The following is a 15,152-nucleotide window of genomic DNA, read 5'->3' on the forward strand; positions in this document are numbered from 1 at the left end:
AATGAAATAAAATGTTTAATATGTTTAGGCATAGTTTTATTTTGTTTTTGTTTTTAATTTGATGTTTATAAGTGTTTTGCCTGTATGCATGTAAGTGCACCCTTGTTAGTTAGTGCAGGTGGAGGCCAGAAGAGGGCATCTGGAGTTACAGGTTAGCTGCCATGTGCTAGGAACTGAACCTGGCTACTCTAAGTAGCCACTCTAAGTGTTCTTAACCACTGAGCAATCTCTCCAGCCCCTCCCTTTTTTTAAAGACAGGGTCTCATGTAGCCCAAGATGATTTCAAACTCCCTAGAGTCAAGGATGAGTTAGATGAGCTTCTATTTCTATCATCCAACTGCTGGGATTATAGATATACTCCACCATACCTGCTGGCATATGCAATCACATTTGTCAAGTAATGTAAGTTGTTTGAGACAGGATCTTATGATTTGTTATTACCCAGGCTGGTCTTAAACTCCTTCGCTCAAGCAATCCTCCTGCCTTACCTTCCCAAGTAGACTACAGGCTTAAGTCACTGTACCTGGCTCATATATTCTGTTTTGATCTTTATCATGCATTTTCATGTACTATAATCATGTTATATCTGCCCAAAATCTTTTAAAGGATATTTTACTTATCATTTTTATTTGTAAGTATGAGTATATTGCCAGCATGTGTGTTAGTGCACCTGTGTCTCTCCATGCCCATACAAGTCAAAAGAGGACATTGGATCCCCTGGAACTGGAGTTACAGATGGTTGTTAGCCATCATGTAGGTGCTGGGAACCAAACCCAGGTTCTCTGCAAGAGTAGTCAGTGCTTTTAACCATTGAACCATCTCTCCAGCACCCCCAAGATATTTTTAAAATTAGACTTAAATGTCTTTTAGGGGCTGGGTATATATGACTTACTGGTAGAACCCTTGTCTAGGGTTACATCAATAGTTCCCATACACACAAAAAGCTCATGCCTGTAATCTCAGTACTTGGAAGGCTGAGGCAGGAGGATAGCCTTGAGTCTGAGAGACCCAGCCAATAGTGAGTTTCAGGCCAGCCTGAGCAACAGAGGGAGCCCCATCTCAAGTGAAATAAAAGAAAAAATCTAATCTTTTAAACATATGCTTTGAGAAGATATAATATTCCTTTACTTGAGGACAATTTGATGTATTTGAATCAAGTCTGGAATTTTTTTTTCTTTTTGAGACAGGGTCTCTCTGTAGCCCTAGCTGGCCTGAAACTCACTATGTAGACCATGCTGGCCTTGAACTCATAGAGATCAGCCTGCCTCTGCCTCCCATGTGCTGGAATCAAAGGCATGCAAGTCTGGCATGCCCAGCAAGTCTGGAAATTTTTATGTACATTTCCATGAGTTTAAAGTGATCAAACTCATAAGGTCATGAGTGTATCCTCATGAGGGAACAGACAGTATTTTATATGTCCACATAAATGTGGGCATGAAGCATATGACTAACTTCTCTCCCAGTGTCTAGTTGCCATGGTTACTATAGCCTCAAATCCAGGTTCTAGAAATATTGGTGAAACCACTGTTGACTACATGTCTATAACCTATTCAGATAAACTTGAGGCCACTAGAAAGACAAAAATGGTGCAGCCTGCCTGTGATGCTGCAGTGGAGTAGACACAGTACTCCCAAGGGCTGCAGTGGGAGCTCTGAGATCAAAACTTCTTTCAGAATCACACCAAAGTTCTGACCTTTTCACATCCATTTTCCGCTATTTTCAAAGGCTGTACAGCGTAAGAGAACATACATTGCTCTGACCACTAATGGCATGTGTGCTCATGAACATGGTTTTGCATTTCCTCAATATTAAGTGCTAACAGAATAAATGTGAGCATATATAAATTGGACCTCAGTAACTTTTAGGAATACAAGAGAAAACACTAAAAAGCACGGCAGGAAGGAGATTTCAATGACTCTATTCTCTCATCAGTGACCTGGGAAAGGGGCCAGGTGCTTATCATCCATTCCTCTGCCTTCCACATCTTCAACACTAAGATCCTCTGAACCTCTAACACTGAGAGTTGGTAGTGCCTCAGGAGCCAATGCTAGCCCTTCACAGTTGTAGGATCACAGAACTATACAGGCTGAGAGAAGTGAGCTAACTTCCTGGAGTTGCATAAGCTAAGAAGGGGTGAAACATCTATGTTAGCTCAGAAGCTAGGCATTGAACTACCTCACTCAAAAAGGAGTAGTAGTACCACACAGGTAGGCAGGGCGGGAGAGAGACTCCAGATCTCACTGATGTCTGCTCCCTTGTCTTGAAGTCAACATTAAAGGGCATTTTCTTTACTGGTCTATTTGGTGTCATTTGTAACTCCCTTTACACTATGCCTGTTTTCCATTGTATCGATTTTTTTTTGTCTTTTTGAGACAGGGTCTCCCTGTAGCTCCAGCTGTCCTGGAACTCACTATGTAGACCAGGCTGGCCTTGAACTCACAGAGACCCGCCTGCCTCTGCCTCCTGAGTGCTGGGATTAAAGGCGTGCACCACCACGCCTGGCTTGTATCGATTTTTAAAAATAAATTGTATTTATTATTTTTACTTTATGTGTATGAATGTATTGCCTGCATGTATGTGAGAGCAACCATGTTGTGCAATGCCTGGGGAGATCAGAAGAAGGCATCAGATCCTCTGGAACTGGAGTTAGAGACAGTTGTCCCAGACCATGTTGGTGCTGGGAACCAAACCTGGGTCTTCTGCAAGAGCAACAGTACTCTTAACCACTGAGCCATCTCTCCAGCCCTTTCCATTGTATCTATGGCAGCCAAATCCTTCTGTACATCTGGGAATTAAGCATTATAAATGACAATAAATTCCTATGCTGGGGCACAGCTTGATGGTAGAGCATTTCCTTAGCATATACAAGGCCTTTGGTTCAATCCTCATCTCTGAGAAAAAAAGTACCCCATGTAGAATTTTTAATTGTTTGAATTTATACAATAACACTACTGTAAAAATGCACTCACTTTTAAATAAATTTTGCTTCTTTCCAAAAGAAATTGCCACTTCAGTGTTGTTTTCTGTTCACTTGTCATTGCAAGAAACTCATTTACCTGGTTAAAAAAAATCAAGTATTTCTGAAGCAGACAAAGACAACTCATTTTACAACACCTTGAAACATACTTAGAACTGGATTTTACTCACAGTAATTACAGCACAATTCTTTTGATAGCAAAGATAAAGCATGAAAGGCTATCACCAAAATTTTTAAGCCAGAATTTGGAGCCAAAGTTTAATGGTAAGTTTGTTTTTTTTTTTGGTGTTTTGGAGGTTTTGTTTGTTTGTTTGTGTTGGTCTTTTTGAGACAGGGTCTCCCTGTAGCCCCAACTGGCCTGGAACTCACTATGTAGACCAGGCTGGGCTTGAACCCACAAAGATCCTCTAACTCCCAAGTGCTGGTACTAAAGGCATGTGTCACCATACCCAGCCTAATGGAAAGTTTAAGAACCCTATTTTATTTGTTTTTTCTTTTCCTTTAATTTTTTTGTTTTTTTAAAAAAATATTTTTATTGAGTTGAGAATCTCATGCAATATATTTTGATCATATTCAGACTCCCTACCCCCTCTTCATCCCGACTTACTTCTCCCCCACTGGATGTCCTCTATTATTATTTGTCTTTTTTTTTTTGTCTTTTTGAGACAGGGTCTCCCTGTAGCCCCAACTGGCCTGGAACTTGCTATGTAGACCAGGCTGGCCTCAAACTTACGAAGATCCTCCTGCCTCTGCCTCCCAAGTGCTGGTACTAAAGGCGTGCACCACCACACTGAGCTTATTTGTCTTTTTTTAAGGCCTATAGAGTCTAACCTGTGTTTCTCAAATGCTCTTGGGTGTGGGTCTATCCTTTGGAATCTAGTCAACCTACCAAGTATATATGTGGCTTGGCAAACTATGCCCACTGGTGTAATAGTGGCATGAATTTTGTGGTTTTGGAAGTAGGGTGTCATGTTCATGTAGCTCAGGCTACCTTCAAACTCACTAAATAGTCAAGGACAGTCACAAACTCATGATCCTCCTGTCTCCACCTCACAAGTGCTGGGATTATAGGTATGTAACACTATGCCCTGCTGTGACCTGGTTTTGACAGTATAAAATTTGTGACGGTCTCCAACAGTCTCTGCTGTTCTGTAGCTACCGACCAGGGAGAGAATGTGCACTGACCACACAGCTGAGTGGAGGAAATATCAATACAGCCTCCTTCTAGAAAGTCACTGAATGCTGATCAGTATTTCCAACATTTTATTTCACTCATTGTAATTGACGATATAAAATATCATATTTGGTCCTCCATTTTGTTGAAGGCCTTTCATTATTCATAATGGCCCAAATTAAGCTGGGCATGGTGGCACACACCTTTAATCCCAGGATTCGAAGGCAAAGGCAGGTTGATCTCTCTAACATCAAGGCCAGCATGGTCTACATAGTGAAGTCCAGGCCAACTGGGGCTACAGGGAGACCTTTGCTCAAAAAATCAAAAGAGGGGCTAGAGAGATGGTTCAGCAGTTAAGAGCACTGACTGCTCTTGCAGAGGACCTGGGTTCACTTCCCAGCACCTATATGGCAGCTGACAATCATATATAACTCCAGTTCCAGGGGATCTGACACCATCTTCTGACCTCTGTGGGTATTGCACAACATGCATGCACTTATACACATGCAGGCAGTAAACTGATACACATAAAATAAAATAATTTTTTAAACCAAAAGAAAAAAATTAGCTGATCTTTTAATAGTTCATTAAAACTATGTATGTGTAAGCTAAGATTGCCTTTCCCAAGATCTCTTCATTTTTTTTGTTTTATTATTATTATTTTTTTCTCTTTTTGAGACAGGGTCTCCCTGTAGCTCCAGCTGTACCAGAACTCACTATGTAGACCAGGCTGGCCTCAAACTCACAAAGATCTGCCTGCCTCTGCCTCCCAAGTGCTGGGATTAAAGGCATGTGCCACCACGGCCGGCATTTTTAAATTTTTTAAAATTAAAAATTTTTAAATTAATTTTTTATTTACTTTTTATGTGTATGAGTGTATTGTCTGCATGTATGTGAGTGCACCTGTGTTGTGCAATGCCGTGGAGGTCAGAAGAGGGCTTCGGATTCCCCTGAAACTGGAGGTAAGGAAGGTTTGTAGCCGCCATGTGGGTGCTGGGACTCAAACCTGGGTCCTCTGCAAAAGCAGTCAGTGCTCTTAACTGCTCAGCCATCTCTCCAGCCCCATCTTTAAATTTTTAAAAGTATTTTATTGTTTTTATTTTATGTGTATGAGTGTTATGCCTGCATGTAGGTAAGAGCACCCGTGTCATGCAATGCCCACAGAAGACAGAAGAGACGGTCGGATCCCCTGGAACTGGAGTTAGGGACAGTTGTTAGCTACCATGTGGGTGCTGGGATTCGAACCCAGGTCTTCTGTAAGAACAATCAGTGTTCTTAACTGCTGAGCCATCTCTCCAGCCCCATTTTTAAATTAAAAAATTTTTTTATTTTATGAGTGCATTGCCTGCAAATATATAAGTGCACCTATGTTATGCAATGCCCATGGGGGTCAGAAGAGGGCATCAGATACCCTGGAACTGGAGTTATGGATAGTTGTTAGCCACCATGCAGGTTCTGGGAATTGAACCTGGGTCCTCTGCAAGAGCAGCCAGTGCTCTTAACCACTAAGCCATCATCTCTCCAGCGCCCCCATTTTTAAATTTTTATTTATTTATTTATTTATTTTATGTGTATGAGTGTTTTGCCTACATGTATGTAAGTGCACCTGTGTGCAATGCCCATGGAGGCCAGAAGAGGGTGTTGGATCCCTGGAACTGGAGTTACAAATGCTGTTATCTGTCCAGTGGATACTGACTCATGAAACTAGGTCCTCTTCAAGGACAGCCAGTGCTCTTAACCTCTGATTAATTTCTATCAAATATCCAACAAAAGAATATTGCAAAAGAATATTTAAGAATAGTAGAAGTATTTCTAGAAGTTTCTTGCTTTCTGCTATTTACCGTGTATCCCAAAGTTTTCTCAGCAACACTTCCTGTAAGGCTGCAGGAATGGAGCGTTCCAGTATGATCAGTAAGATCAACCAGCATATCAAAACTGAGAGAAGCAGATTTAAATCTAGGAGCATTTTTGTTGCAAATTGTACATGTGTTGGAGGCTTCATTTACAATATAACCACAGCTGGAACTGGGAAAAAAAACAGTTAATGTAAAAATGTAATGATCCTAAGTAACAAATTTTATCTAGTAGAATTATATTTTAATATTCAAGGTCATAGCCAGAAGTCATGGCACTCAGGAGACTCAGAGAAAGGATCACAAGTTCAATGCCAGCCTGGGCTACATGTTGAACCCCTGTCTGAAAACCATAGCATCTGAGTCAGCCTATAAAATACCCACCAAATCATGTAGGATGTGAGGCACAGGGGAAACAATGCAAATGCACTTTCTACTTGGCCCCCCTCATTGCGAGCACTGTGATTCATCTGAAATTGGGGACTCCATACTCACTCTCCTGCCTCATTTCCTCTGCTCAAGTTCCAGCCCAGCCCTGAGGTTCAGTTGTCTTATTTCACTGTATAGTCTTTCTTTCCTACACCCCAGAGCACACCATCCCTTTCTTAGAACAGCTGGAGCTTATTCTAGCACTCACATATATGGTCACATCTGTTTGTTAGTGCAGGTATGCCCATTCCATCTCTGGTTTTTTATTTCTATTTTTTATTTATTGTTGTTTTAAATTTATGTATATGAGTGTTTTGTCTGCATGTATATAAATACACCATGTGTGTATAATGTGTATGGAGGCCAGAAGAGGGCATTGGATCCCCTGAAACTAGAGTTACAGATTGTTGTTAGCCACCATGTAGATGCTGGGAACTGAACCCAGGTCCTCTGCAAGAGCAACCAGTGCTCTTAACCGCTGAGTCATTCTCCAGCCCTGGGTTTAGTTTTTTGTTGTTGTTGTTGTTGTTTTTTAAGGCAAAGTCTCATGTGGCCCAAGTTTGCCTTGAACTACTTGTTCCTCCTGCCTTCACTTCCCAAGTGCTGAAATTATAGAAGTACACCATCTTACAAGCTCAACCTCTCTATAGTCTTTTTAAAATTATTTTTATTTATTTTATGTGTATAACTGTCATGCCTGCTTATGTATAAGTGGACCCATGTCATACAGTGCCCATGAAAGACAGAAGAGGGCGTCTGATTCCCTGGAATTGGAGTTAAAGACAGCTGTTAGCCGCCATGTGGGTGCTGGGATTCGAACTTTAGTCTTTAAGAACAATCAGTGCTCTTAACTGGCAAGTCATCTCACCAGTCCCTCAATCTCTCTATATTCTTTTTTTAAAAATATTTTTATTATTATTTTTTATGTGTATGTGTGTATTGTCTGCATGTAGGTATGTGCACCCGTGTTGTGCAATGCCCACGGAGGACAGAAGAGGCTGTCAGAGCCCCTGGAACTGGAGTTATGGACAGTTGTTAGCTGCCACGTGGGTGCTGGGATTCGAACCTGGGTCTTCTGCAAGAACAGCCAGTGTTCTTAACCACTGTGCAATCTCTCCAGCCCCAATATCTCTATATTCTTAAAACTTCATGTGAATCTCAAATTAATCTCAATAAATCGGGTGTGGTGGCACACGCCTTTAATCCCAGCACTTGGGAGGCAGAGGCAGGTGGATCTATGTGAGTTCAAGGCCAGCCTGGTCTACACAGTGAGTTCCAGGACAGTTGGGGCTACCCTGTCAAAAAGACCAAAAAAAATTAATCTCAATTTAAAAATTAATTATAAAAATCCATAGGGACTTTCACAGAAACATTTTAGATGTTTCTTGCCAAGCATTATTTGACTAAGGTTATTAAATCTCCTAGGGGTTATTTCCTATGCAAAGCAATAAGAATGTGAATGGAGATCAGATGCATCATGCATTGAAAAAAATTTAAATACTGTCACCACATTGCCTTAAGACATGAAAAGCAAAACTGTTTTCTACCAAAAAGACAAATTTGTCATCCCAGTTAAAAGTCAGGCAATACTATTTTTTTAGGATATAGAAATATGTTTGTTTTACTTTAAAAGTCAGTTCTTTTTCTTTCTCTCTTTTTTGTGATGTTGGACTTGAACCCAGGGTCTTGCTTAAGCTATGCAAGCACTCTAACCACACCCATTTTCTCAGTTACAATCTTTGAATCTAAACAGTTCTTCATGGAAACTTTTCATGATGGATTGTTCACTTATTTATACATTTCTCTCATATAACCACTGTTTGGCAAAGAATAGCTTTAACTACTGGAGAGTCTAACTTTGTTAACAATACTTATTTCTCACAAACATGGATTTGCTAAAAACAATACCTCCTTACCATCTGTTTCTAACTACTTTCGTAGTTTCATCATCAATGTTCAGTGTAGAAATGTAAGCATAAAGAATGCCATAGACAGGATCAGTTTTTCCTTCATTTTTCAAAGCCTTTAGTTTCAATTTTTCCACTGTATAGACATTAACTATTGTATTTACTAAAAATAAAAACAAACATTACAGTTCTATACATGTTACAAAGACTTACAAAGAATTATATCAAAATAGAAAAGCTATGAAGTTTAAGTAAGAACATTTTAGTGGCTAAAGCAACAAAAATATATTTACTATGTTAAACTGATTATATAAAACCACAAGATAAAAAGGAAAAAGAATGATAAATCAGTCATCATTAAATGAATCATTTTTTTTTGTCTTTTTGAGACAGGGTCTCTCTGTAGCCCCAGCTGTCCTGGAACTCACTATGTAGACCAGGCTGGACTTGAACTCACAAAGATCCGCCTGCCTCTATCTCCCAAGTGCTGGAATTAAAGGCGTGTGCTACCACGCCTGGCTTTAAATGAAGAATTTATGATAAGCAAATGATAGCAGTAAAAAGGTACAAAGACAAGCCTCAGAGTGGGGCATGTATTACATAATTTATTGGTGGGTGGGGCACACACTTGCCACAGTGCACGTGTGGAGGTTAAAAGACAATTTGTAGGAATTGAGTCTCTTCTTCCATCTTGTGGTACCTGGGGATAAAACTCAGGTCATCAGGCTTGGCAGCAGGTACCTTTACCCACTGAGCCACCTCACCGGCCCTAAATTAGCTATTTATTTATTTGTTTGTAATATGTATGGATGTTTTGCCTGAATGTATGTTTAAGTACATAACATGCATGCAATGCCTGCAGAGACCAGAAGAGGGCGGTGGATCCATTGCAACTGGCGTTATGGACCATTGTTGGCTGCCATATGGGTGGCTGGGAACCAAGTCTGGGTCCTCTGCAAGAGCAGACAGTGCTCTAAACCACTGAGCCATCTTTCCAGCCCCTAAATTAGCTTTTAAAATTTGGAAATATAGGGCTGGAGAGATGGCTCAGCGGTTAAGAACAATGGCTGTTCTTGCAGAAGACCCGGGTTCAAATCCCAGCACACACACGGCAGCTAACAATTGTCCATAACTCCAGTTCCAGGGGTTCTGACAGCCTCTTCTGTCCTCCAAGGGCATGGCACAACACAGGTGCACTTAACCTACATGCAGGCAATACACACATACACATAGAATAAAATAATTTTTTTTTTTGGTCTTTTTGAGACAGGGTCTCCCTGTAGCCCCAGCTGGCCTGGAACTCACTCTGTAGTCCAGGCTGGCCTTGAACTCACAGAGATCCGCCTGCCTCTGCCTTCCGAGTTCTGGAATTAAAGGCATGTGCCACCATGCCCAGCAATAAAATATTTTTTAAAATGTGGAAATATAGCCAGGTATGATGGTGCATGCCTTTAATCACAACACTCAGGAAGCAGATACAGGTGGATCTCTCTGTGAGGCCAGTATAGTCTACATACCGAGTTACAGGCCAGCCAGGGCCTGCATATATATATAGCGAGATCCTGTCTCAACCACCTCCCTCCAAAAAGTGGAAATAACAGCAGTTATTGAGTAAGAATATGGTATTTTTTAGTTTTAGTATGTCAAATCAAAACTTTGTGGGCCCAGTAATCTTTTTAAAAACTCAAAAAAGGTCAAGGCCAACCTGGTCTACTAGTGAGTTCCAGGACAGGTGAGGCTACAGGGAGACCCTGTCTCAAAAAGACTAAAAAAAAAGCTTCAAAAAAGGAAATAAGGCTGTAACTCAGTGGCACAGTATTTGCCTAGCATGCATGAGGGCCTGGGTTTGGCCCTTAACACTGAAAAAAACTCTCAGCATGTTTCTCTCTCTTTTTTTTCTCTCTCTCTTTCCTAGACAGTCACTTACGATTTATGGATTCTTTCATATAATTGTCAATTTCATCATCCACATTTGTTTCTTTATTTTCTCTTATGTAATTCAGTAGGATATTAGCTTCTGGTGTCTCTTAAATTGAAAATTCATAATAAGGAAAAAGCAAGTTAATTATCTTTTAAATTACTACAAATAACTGCAAATTATTTTTAATTGTAAAATGTTAAGCCACATAAAAATGTAATCAAACAGATTGTTATTCAGCCATTAACAATACAAGCCCGAATTCAATCAACATTGATTGAATGTATCAATGTTGATGTATACCTCATGTTGCTAGTAAACAACTTTATAAAACTGTAAACTATAAGAGCAACTTTATAATAAACTGTGAGCTACAAAATTCTTAAAATTTAAAAGCATGAATGGATAAAATTATCAGGAAGAATGTATGTGTGACAAAACTTTTTTTGCCAGGTATGGTGGGTGGGGCATGCTTTTAATTCCAGCACTCAGAAGGCAGAGATCCACCTGCCTATGCCTCCAGAGTTCTGGGACTAAAGGCGTGTGCCACCATGCCCAGCTTAAATTTTTTTTAATATTTTATTTATTTATTTATTGTCTTTTTGAGACAGGGTCGTCTCCTTGTAGCCCCAGCTGTCCTGGAACTCACTATGTAGACCAAAAAAAAAATTTTATTTATATTTATTGTCTTTTTGAGACAGGGTCTCCCTGTAACCCCAGCTGACCTGGAACTCATTATGTAGACCAGGCTGACCTCGAACTCACAAAGATCTGCCTGCCTCTGCCTCCCAAGTGCTGGAATCAAAGGCATGTCCCACCACACCCAGCTTTATTTATTATTTTTATTTTATATGTATGAGTGTATTGTCTCATGTATGTAAATGCACCCATGTCATGCAATGCCCAAGGAGGTCAGAAGAGGGCATCAGATTCCCCTCAAACTGGAGTCACAGTTGTTAGCTGCCATGTGGATGTGGGAATCGAACTTGGGTCCTCTGCAAGAGCAGTCAATGCTCTTAACCACTGAGCCATCTCTCTAGCCCTCCATTTACTTTTAAATTTTATTTATTTATTTATTTATTTATTTAATGTTTAGCCCGCTTGTGTGTAAGCATACCCCGTGAATGCAATGCTGGTGCAGGCCAGAAGAGGGCATCAGATCCCCTGGACCTGGAGTTACGGGTGGTTTTTAGCAGCCACAGGCACACTGTTATTATTTTTATTTTATGTGTATGAGTGTGTTGCTGAATGTGTGTAAGTGCACCTGTGTCGTCAGTGCCCTGGGAGGTCAAAAGAGGGCCTTGGATCCCCTGGAACTAGAGTTATGAATGACTGTTACCTGCCAGTAGGTGCTGGGGATCAAACCTGGGTCCTCTGTAACAGCAGCCATTGCTCTTAACCTCTGAGCCATCTCTCCTGTCCCTTAATGTTATTTTATTTATTTATTTCTTTGGTCTTTTTGAGACAGGATCTCCCTGTAGCCCCAGCTGTCCTGGAACTCACTATGTAGACCAGGCTGACCTTGAACTCACAGAGATCCACCTGCCTCTGCCTCCTCAGTGCTGGGATTAAAGGCATGCACCACCACACCCGGCCTCCTTAATGTTATTTTAAAGCTTTGCTCTTCAAATTGCAATATGAATTGTCTCAGGAATAGTTGAGTGGTGTATCAGAAGACAAGAATATGATTTTTGAAAGAGTTTTCACAAGATCCTAATACCCTTCTGGGCCCAAAATCCCAGCGTCCAACACAATTGTTTTTAATTGTCCTAGCCCACTTAAACATTCCACTATTTGTCCTGAAAATGTTTAGACTCTCTTAACTCTCTTCAGCAGCGTTAGGAGTTTCTTCCTCCTGCTCCTATTATATACATCTTATCACCATTCTTTTTTAGGATAAGGGTAAATTCCTCATGAGCACGGACTGTGCCTTTTCATTATTTTATTTCCAGTATCCAACATAGTGACTAACTTACACCCATTTGACCTTCTACTATCTCCTGTTTTGTTCCAGAAAGAATTGAATTTATCTATATAACTGGCATATAAAAGACATTCAGTGAGTATTTATAAATTGATAGACTAATGAATTTTTTTTCAAAAATATTTTATTTATTATGTTTATGTGTATTGCCTCCATGTAGGTAAGTGCACCCGTGTCATGCAATGCCTGGGAGGACAGAGAGGCTGTCAGATCCCCTGGAACTGGAGTTACAGATAGTTGTTAGCTGCCATGTGGGTGCTGGGATTTGAACCTGGGTCTTCTGCAAGAACGGCTAATGTTCTTAACCTCTGAGCCATCTCTCCAGCCCTGAATGAATGTTTTTTTAAAACACTGATGCTGCTCAACGTTCAGGGAAGCAGGCTATAGCAATTCAATCAATGAACACCTCCTGACAAGAGTGTAACTCAGATTGTCTGTGGAGAGGGCAGAATTCCCACTCTAATGAACACTTTCAAGGTAGAGGAAATGTAAAAAAAATGTAACATCCTAGAATAAATACCTAAGCCATTTAGAGGTTTTTCATTTTTACAAGGTAAGTGTTGTCCAGGAAATTAGAAACAAGTTTCTGATTTAAATAAGTACTTAAGTTTGTTTGTTTTTAAGCATATGAGTGTTTTGCCTGCATGTAAGTGTATCCATATCATTCAATACCAGCAGAAGCCAGAAAAGGGCATGAGAGCCCCTTAACTGGAGTTATGGATGGTTGTTAGCTGCCATATGAGTGCTGGGAAACTGAACCTAGGTCTACTATAAGAGCAACTATTGCTCTCAAGCACTGAGCCATCTCTCCAGTCCTACGCATCCAAATTTAAACACCTTTATAAATAACTCTCTGCTAAATTTGTGTCCTTAACAAAATAAATTCAAGAGCTCTGTTGTCTAACATAGCAACTATAGCTAATAATACTACAGTACAATGTTGTGTTTTGTGGTTGTTTTGAGACAGGGTCTCCCTGTAGCTCCAGCTGGCCACGTAGACCAGGACTCTCAAGTGCAGATTAACGGCAAGTATCACCACCCCTAGCTTCATTAAAAAAAAAAAAAGGATTTTTAATTATATACATATGTGGTGGGGGGAAGTTATATGCACATAGGTACAGGTGCCCATGAAGGCCAGAAGAGGGTGTCAAATTCTCCAAAGTAAGAGTTACAGGTGGTTGCCAGCTGCTCAATGTGTATGTACTCTTAGCTGCTGAGCCCCTGTTGGAGACCTCTGTTATGCAAAGTGGAAGTCCCTTCACACCGGACAGCTCATGCAGCTCGGGATTAATGTGCTGCGGGCTCCTTTCATAGCAGGGTGTCTTCCTGGCATCTTCCCTGTCTCTCCTTAATTCTCCAAAGTAAGAGTTACAGGTGGTTGCCAGCTGCTCAATGTGTATGTACTCTTAGCTGCTGAGCCCCTGTTGGAGACCTCTGTTATGCAAAGTGGAAGTCCCTTCACACCGGACAGCTCATGCAGCTCGGGATTAATGTGCTGCGGGCTCCTTTCATAGCAGGGTGTCTTCCTGGCATCTTCCCTGTCTCTCCTTTTGAAGTGGCCGCCACAAATGCCCACCAGCAATCTAGCAGTGTGTCAGAAATCCACTTCCACATGTAAATAGAATGTCTCACAAAGCATCTAACAGCCAAAGCTTTTACCACTACCCCCATGGTATAAAATATCCTAGCCTTCTCTTAATAGTGGGAGATTGGGTCAGAGACTGGGTCCCAGAGTTTGGGTCCCAGAGAGAATAAAGCTGTAAGCACAGACTGAGCCGAGCCTTGAGTCTTGTGTACCGGCGACCTAATCCCCCTGGAGGGCAGCACTCTCCGTTACCGACCCACGGACACACTAGCTTTCACCGGCTCCGTACTCCTTCCCTGCGTGGTTCAGTGGCCAGGAGCCTCGCATCCTGAGGAAGAGTACACGGGTGGAATAGAGATGGGATTCTGGCTGGACAATGCTCCAGTAGCAGAGTAAGCTCTCAGCATCAGAGAAGTTGCGGCAGCCACCAGCTGTCGCCAGCACCAGAGACGCGGACCTGAAGCAGCCGGTGGGAAAAGTCTGTGGACCCGCCTTGCTGCTCCCGGAGCCGCTGCTTCCCAGAGAAGTCTGCGGATCCACAGAGAGTGAGCACACCCCATGCCTGGGAGCCCAGCGCAGTCCCCCCATAAGCCCCTGTGCTGCATTTTTGAAAAGTGCTAAGATTATGTTTCACCATAAAAGGTAATTATGTTATAGTTTGGTTATATAAGGTTCATGTGTAGGAGGTTTGGTCCTAGCTGGTGATATTCTTGAGAGATGATTAGATCATAAGAACCCTGATTCTACTGATGAATTCATAGCTCAACGGTCTACTAGGAGGTAGGGCCTATTTAGAGGAATCACTGAAGGGAGGGTGTCTTCCCAACTACCTTTCTGCTTCTCAGCCACTATGAAGTAAACAGCTTTTTAAAAATTGAAGGTAGCCAGGCATGGTGGTACATGCCTTTAGTCCCAGCACCTAGGAGGCAGAGGCAGGCAGATCTCTGTGAGTTCAAAGCCAGCCTGGTCTACATAGTGAGTTCAAGGCCAGCTGGGGCCACAAGGAGACCCTGTGTCTCAAAAAAAGACCCCCCAAAAATTGAAGGTATGGGCTGGAAAGATGACTCAGAGGTTAAGAGGACTGGTTGTTCTTGCAGAGGACCCAGGTTTAATTCCCAGCACCCACATGATAGAGAACAACCATCTTAACTCCAGTTCCAGGGGAAATCCAACACCCTCTTCTGACCTCCACAGGTGTACAGGTGCACCTACATACATTCAGGCAATACACTCATATACATAAAATAAAAATTTAAAAATCCATGCTGCATTTTCACTCTTAAATACATTGTAAATATTGGCATATGTTCATAGTCATTTCCAAC

General features: G+C 41.4%; 1 protein-coding gene across 3 annotated transcripts in view; it reads right to left on the reverse strand.

Annotated features, from left to right (window-relative positions):
* The window catches only part of Meiob (meiosis specific with OB-fold), a 45,928-nt gene that overhangs the window by 3,194 nt on the left and 27,582 nt on the right, over positions 1-15,152 (reverse strand). For 2 of the 3 annotated variants that reach the window (XM_029557750.1, XM_008856266.2), the window contains exons 10-13: positions 10,268-10,366; positions 8,350-8,503; positions 5,993-6,176; positions 2,970-3,056 (exon numbers count right to left, since the gene is read on the reverse strand). In XM_029557750.1, coding sequence (XP_029413610.1) covers positions 2,970-3,056; positions 5,993-6,176; positions 8,350-8,503; positions 10,268-10,366 — 524 coding nt within the window. The remainder of the gene's footprint in view (positions 1-2,969; positions 3,057-5,992; positions 6,177-8,349; positions 8,504-10,267; positions 10,367-15,152) is intronic. The other variant, XM_029557751.1, reaches the window with a different exon arrangement.

The sequence above is a fragment of the Nannospalax galili genome, unplaced genomic scaffold, assembly GCF_000622305.1.
Source record: "Nannospalax galili isolate Female #2095 unplaced genomic scaffold, S.galili_v1.0 scaffold668, whole genome shotgun sequence".
Classification (NCBI taxonomy): Eukaryota; Metazoa; Chordata; class Mammalia; order Rodentia; family Spalacidae; genus Nannospalax; species Nannospalax galili.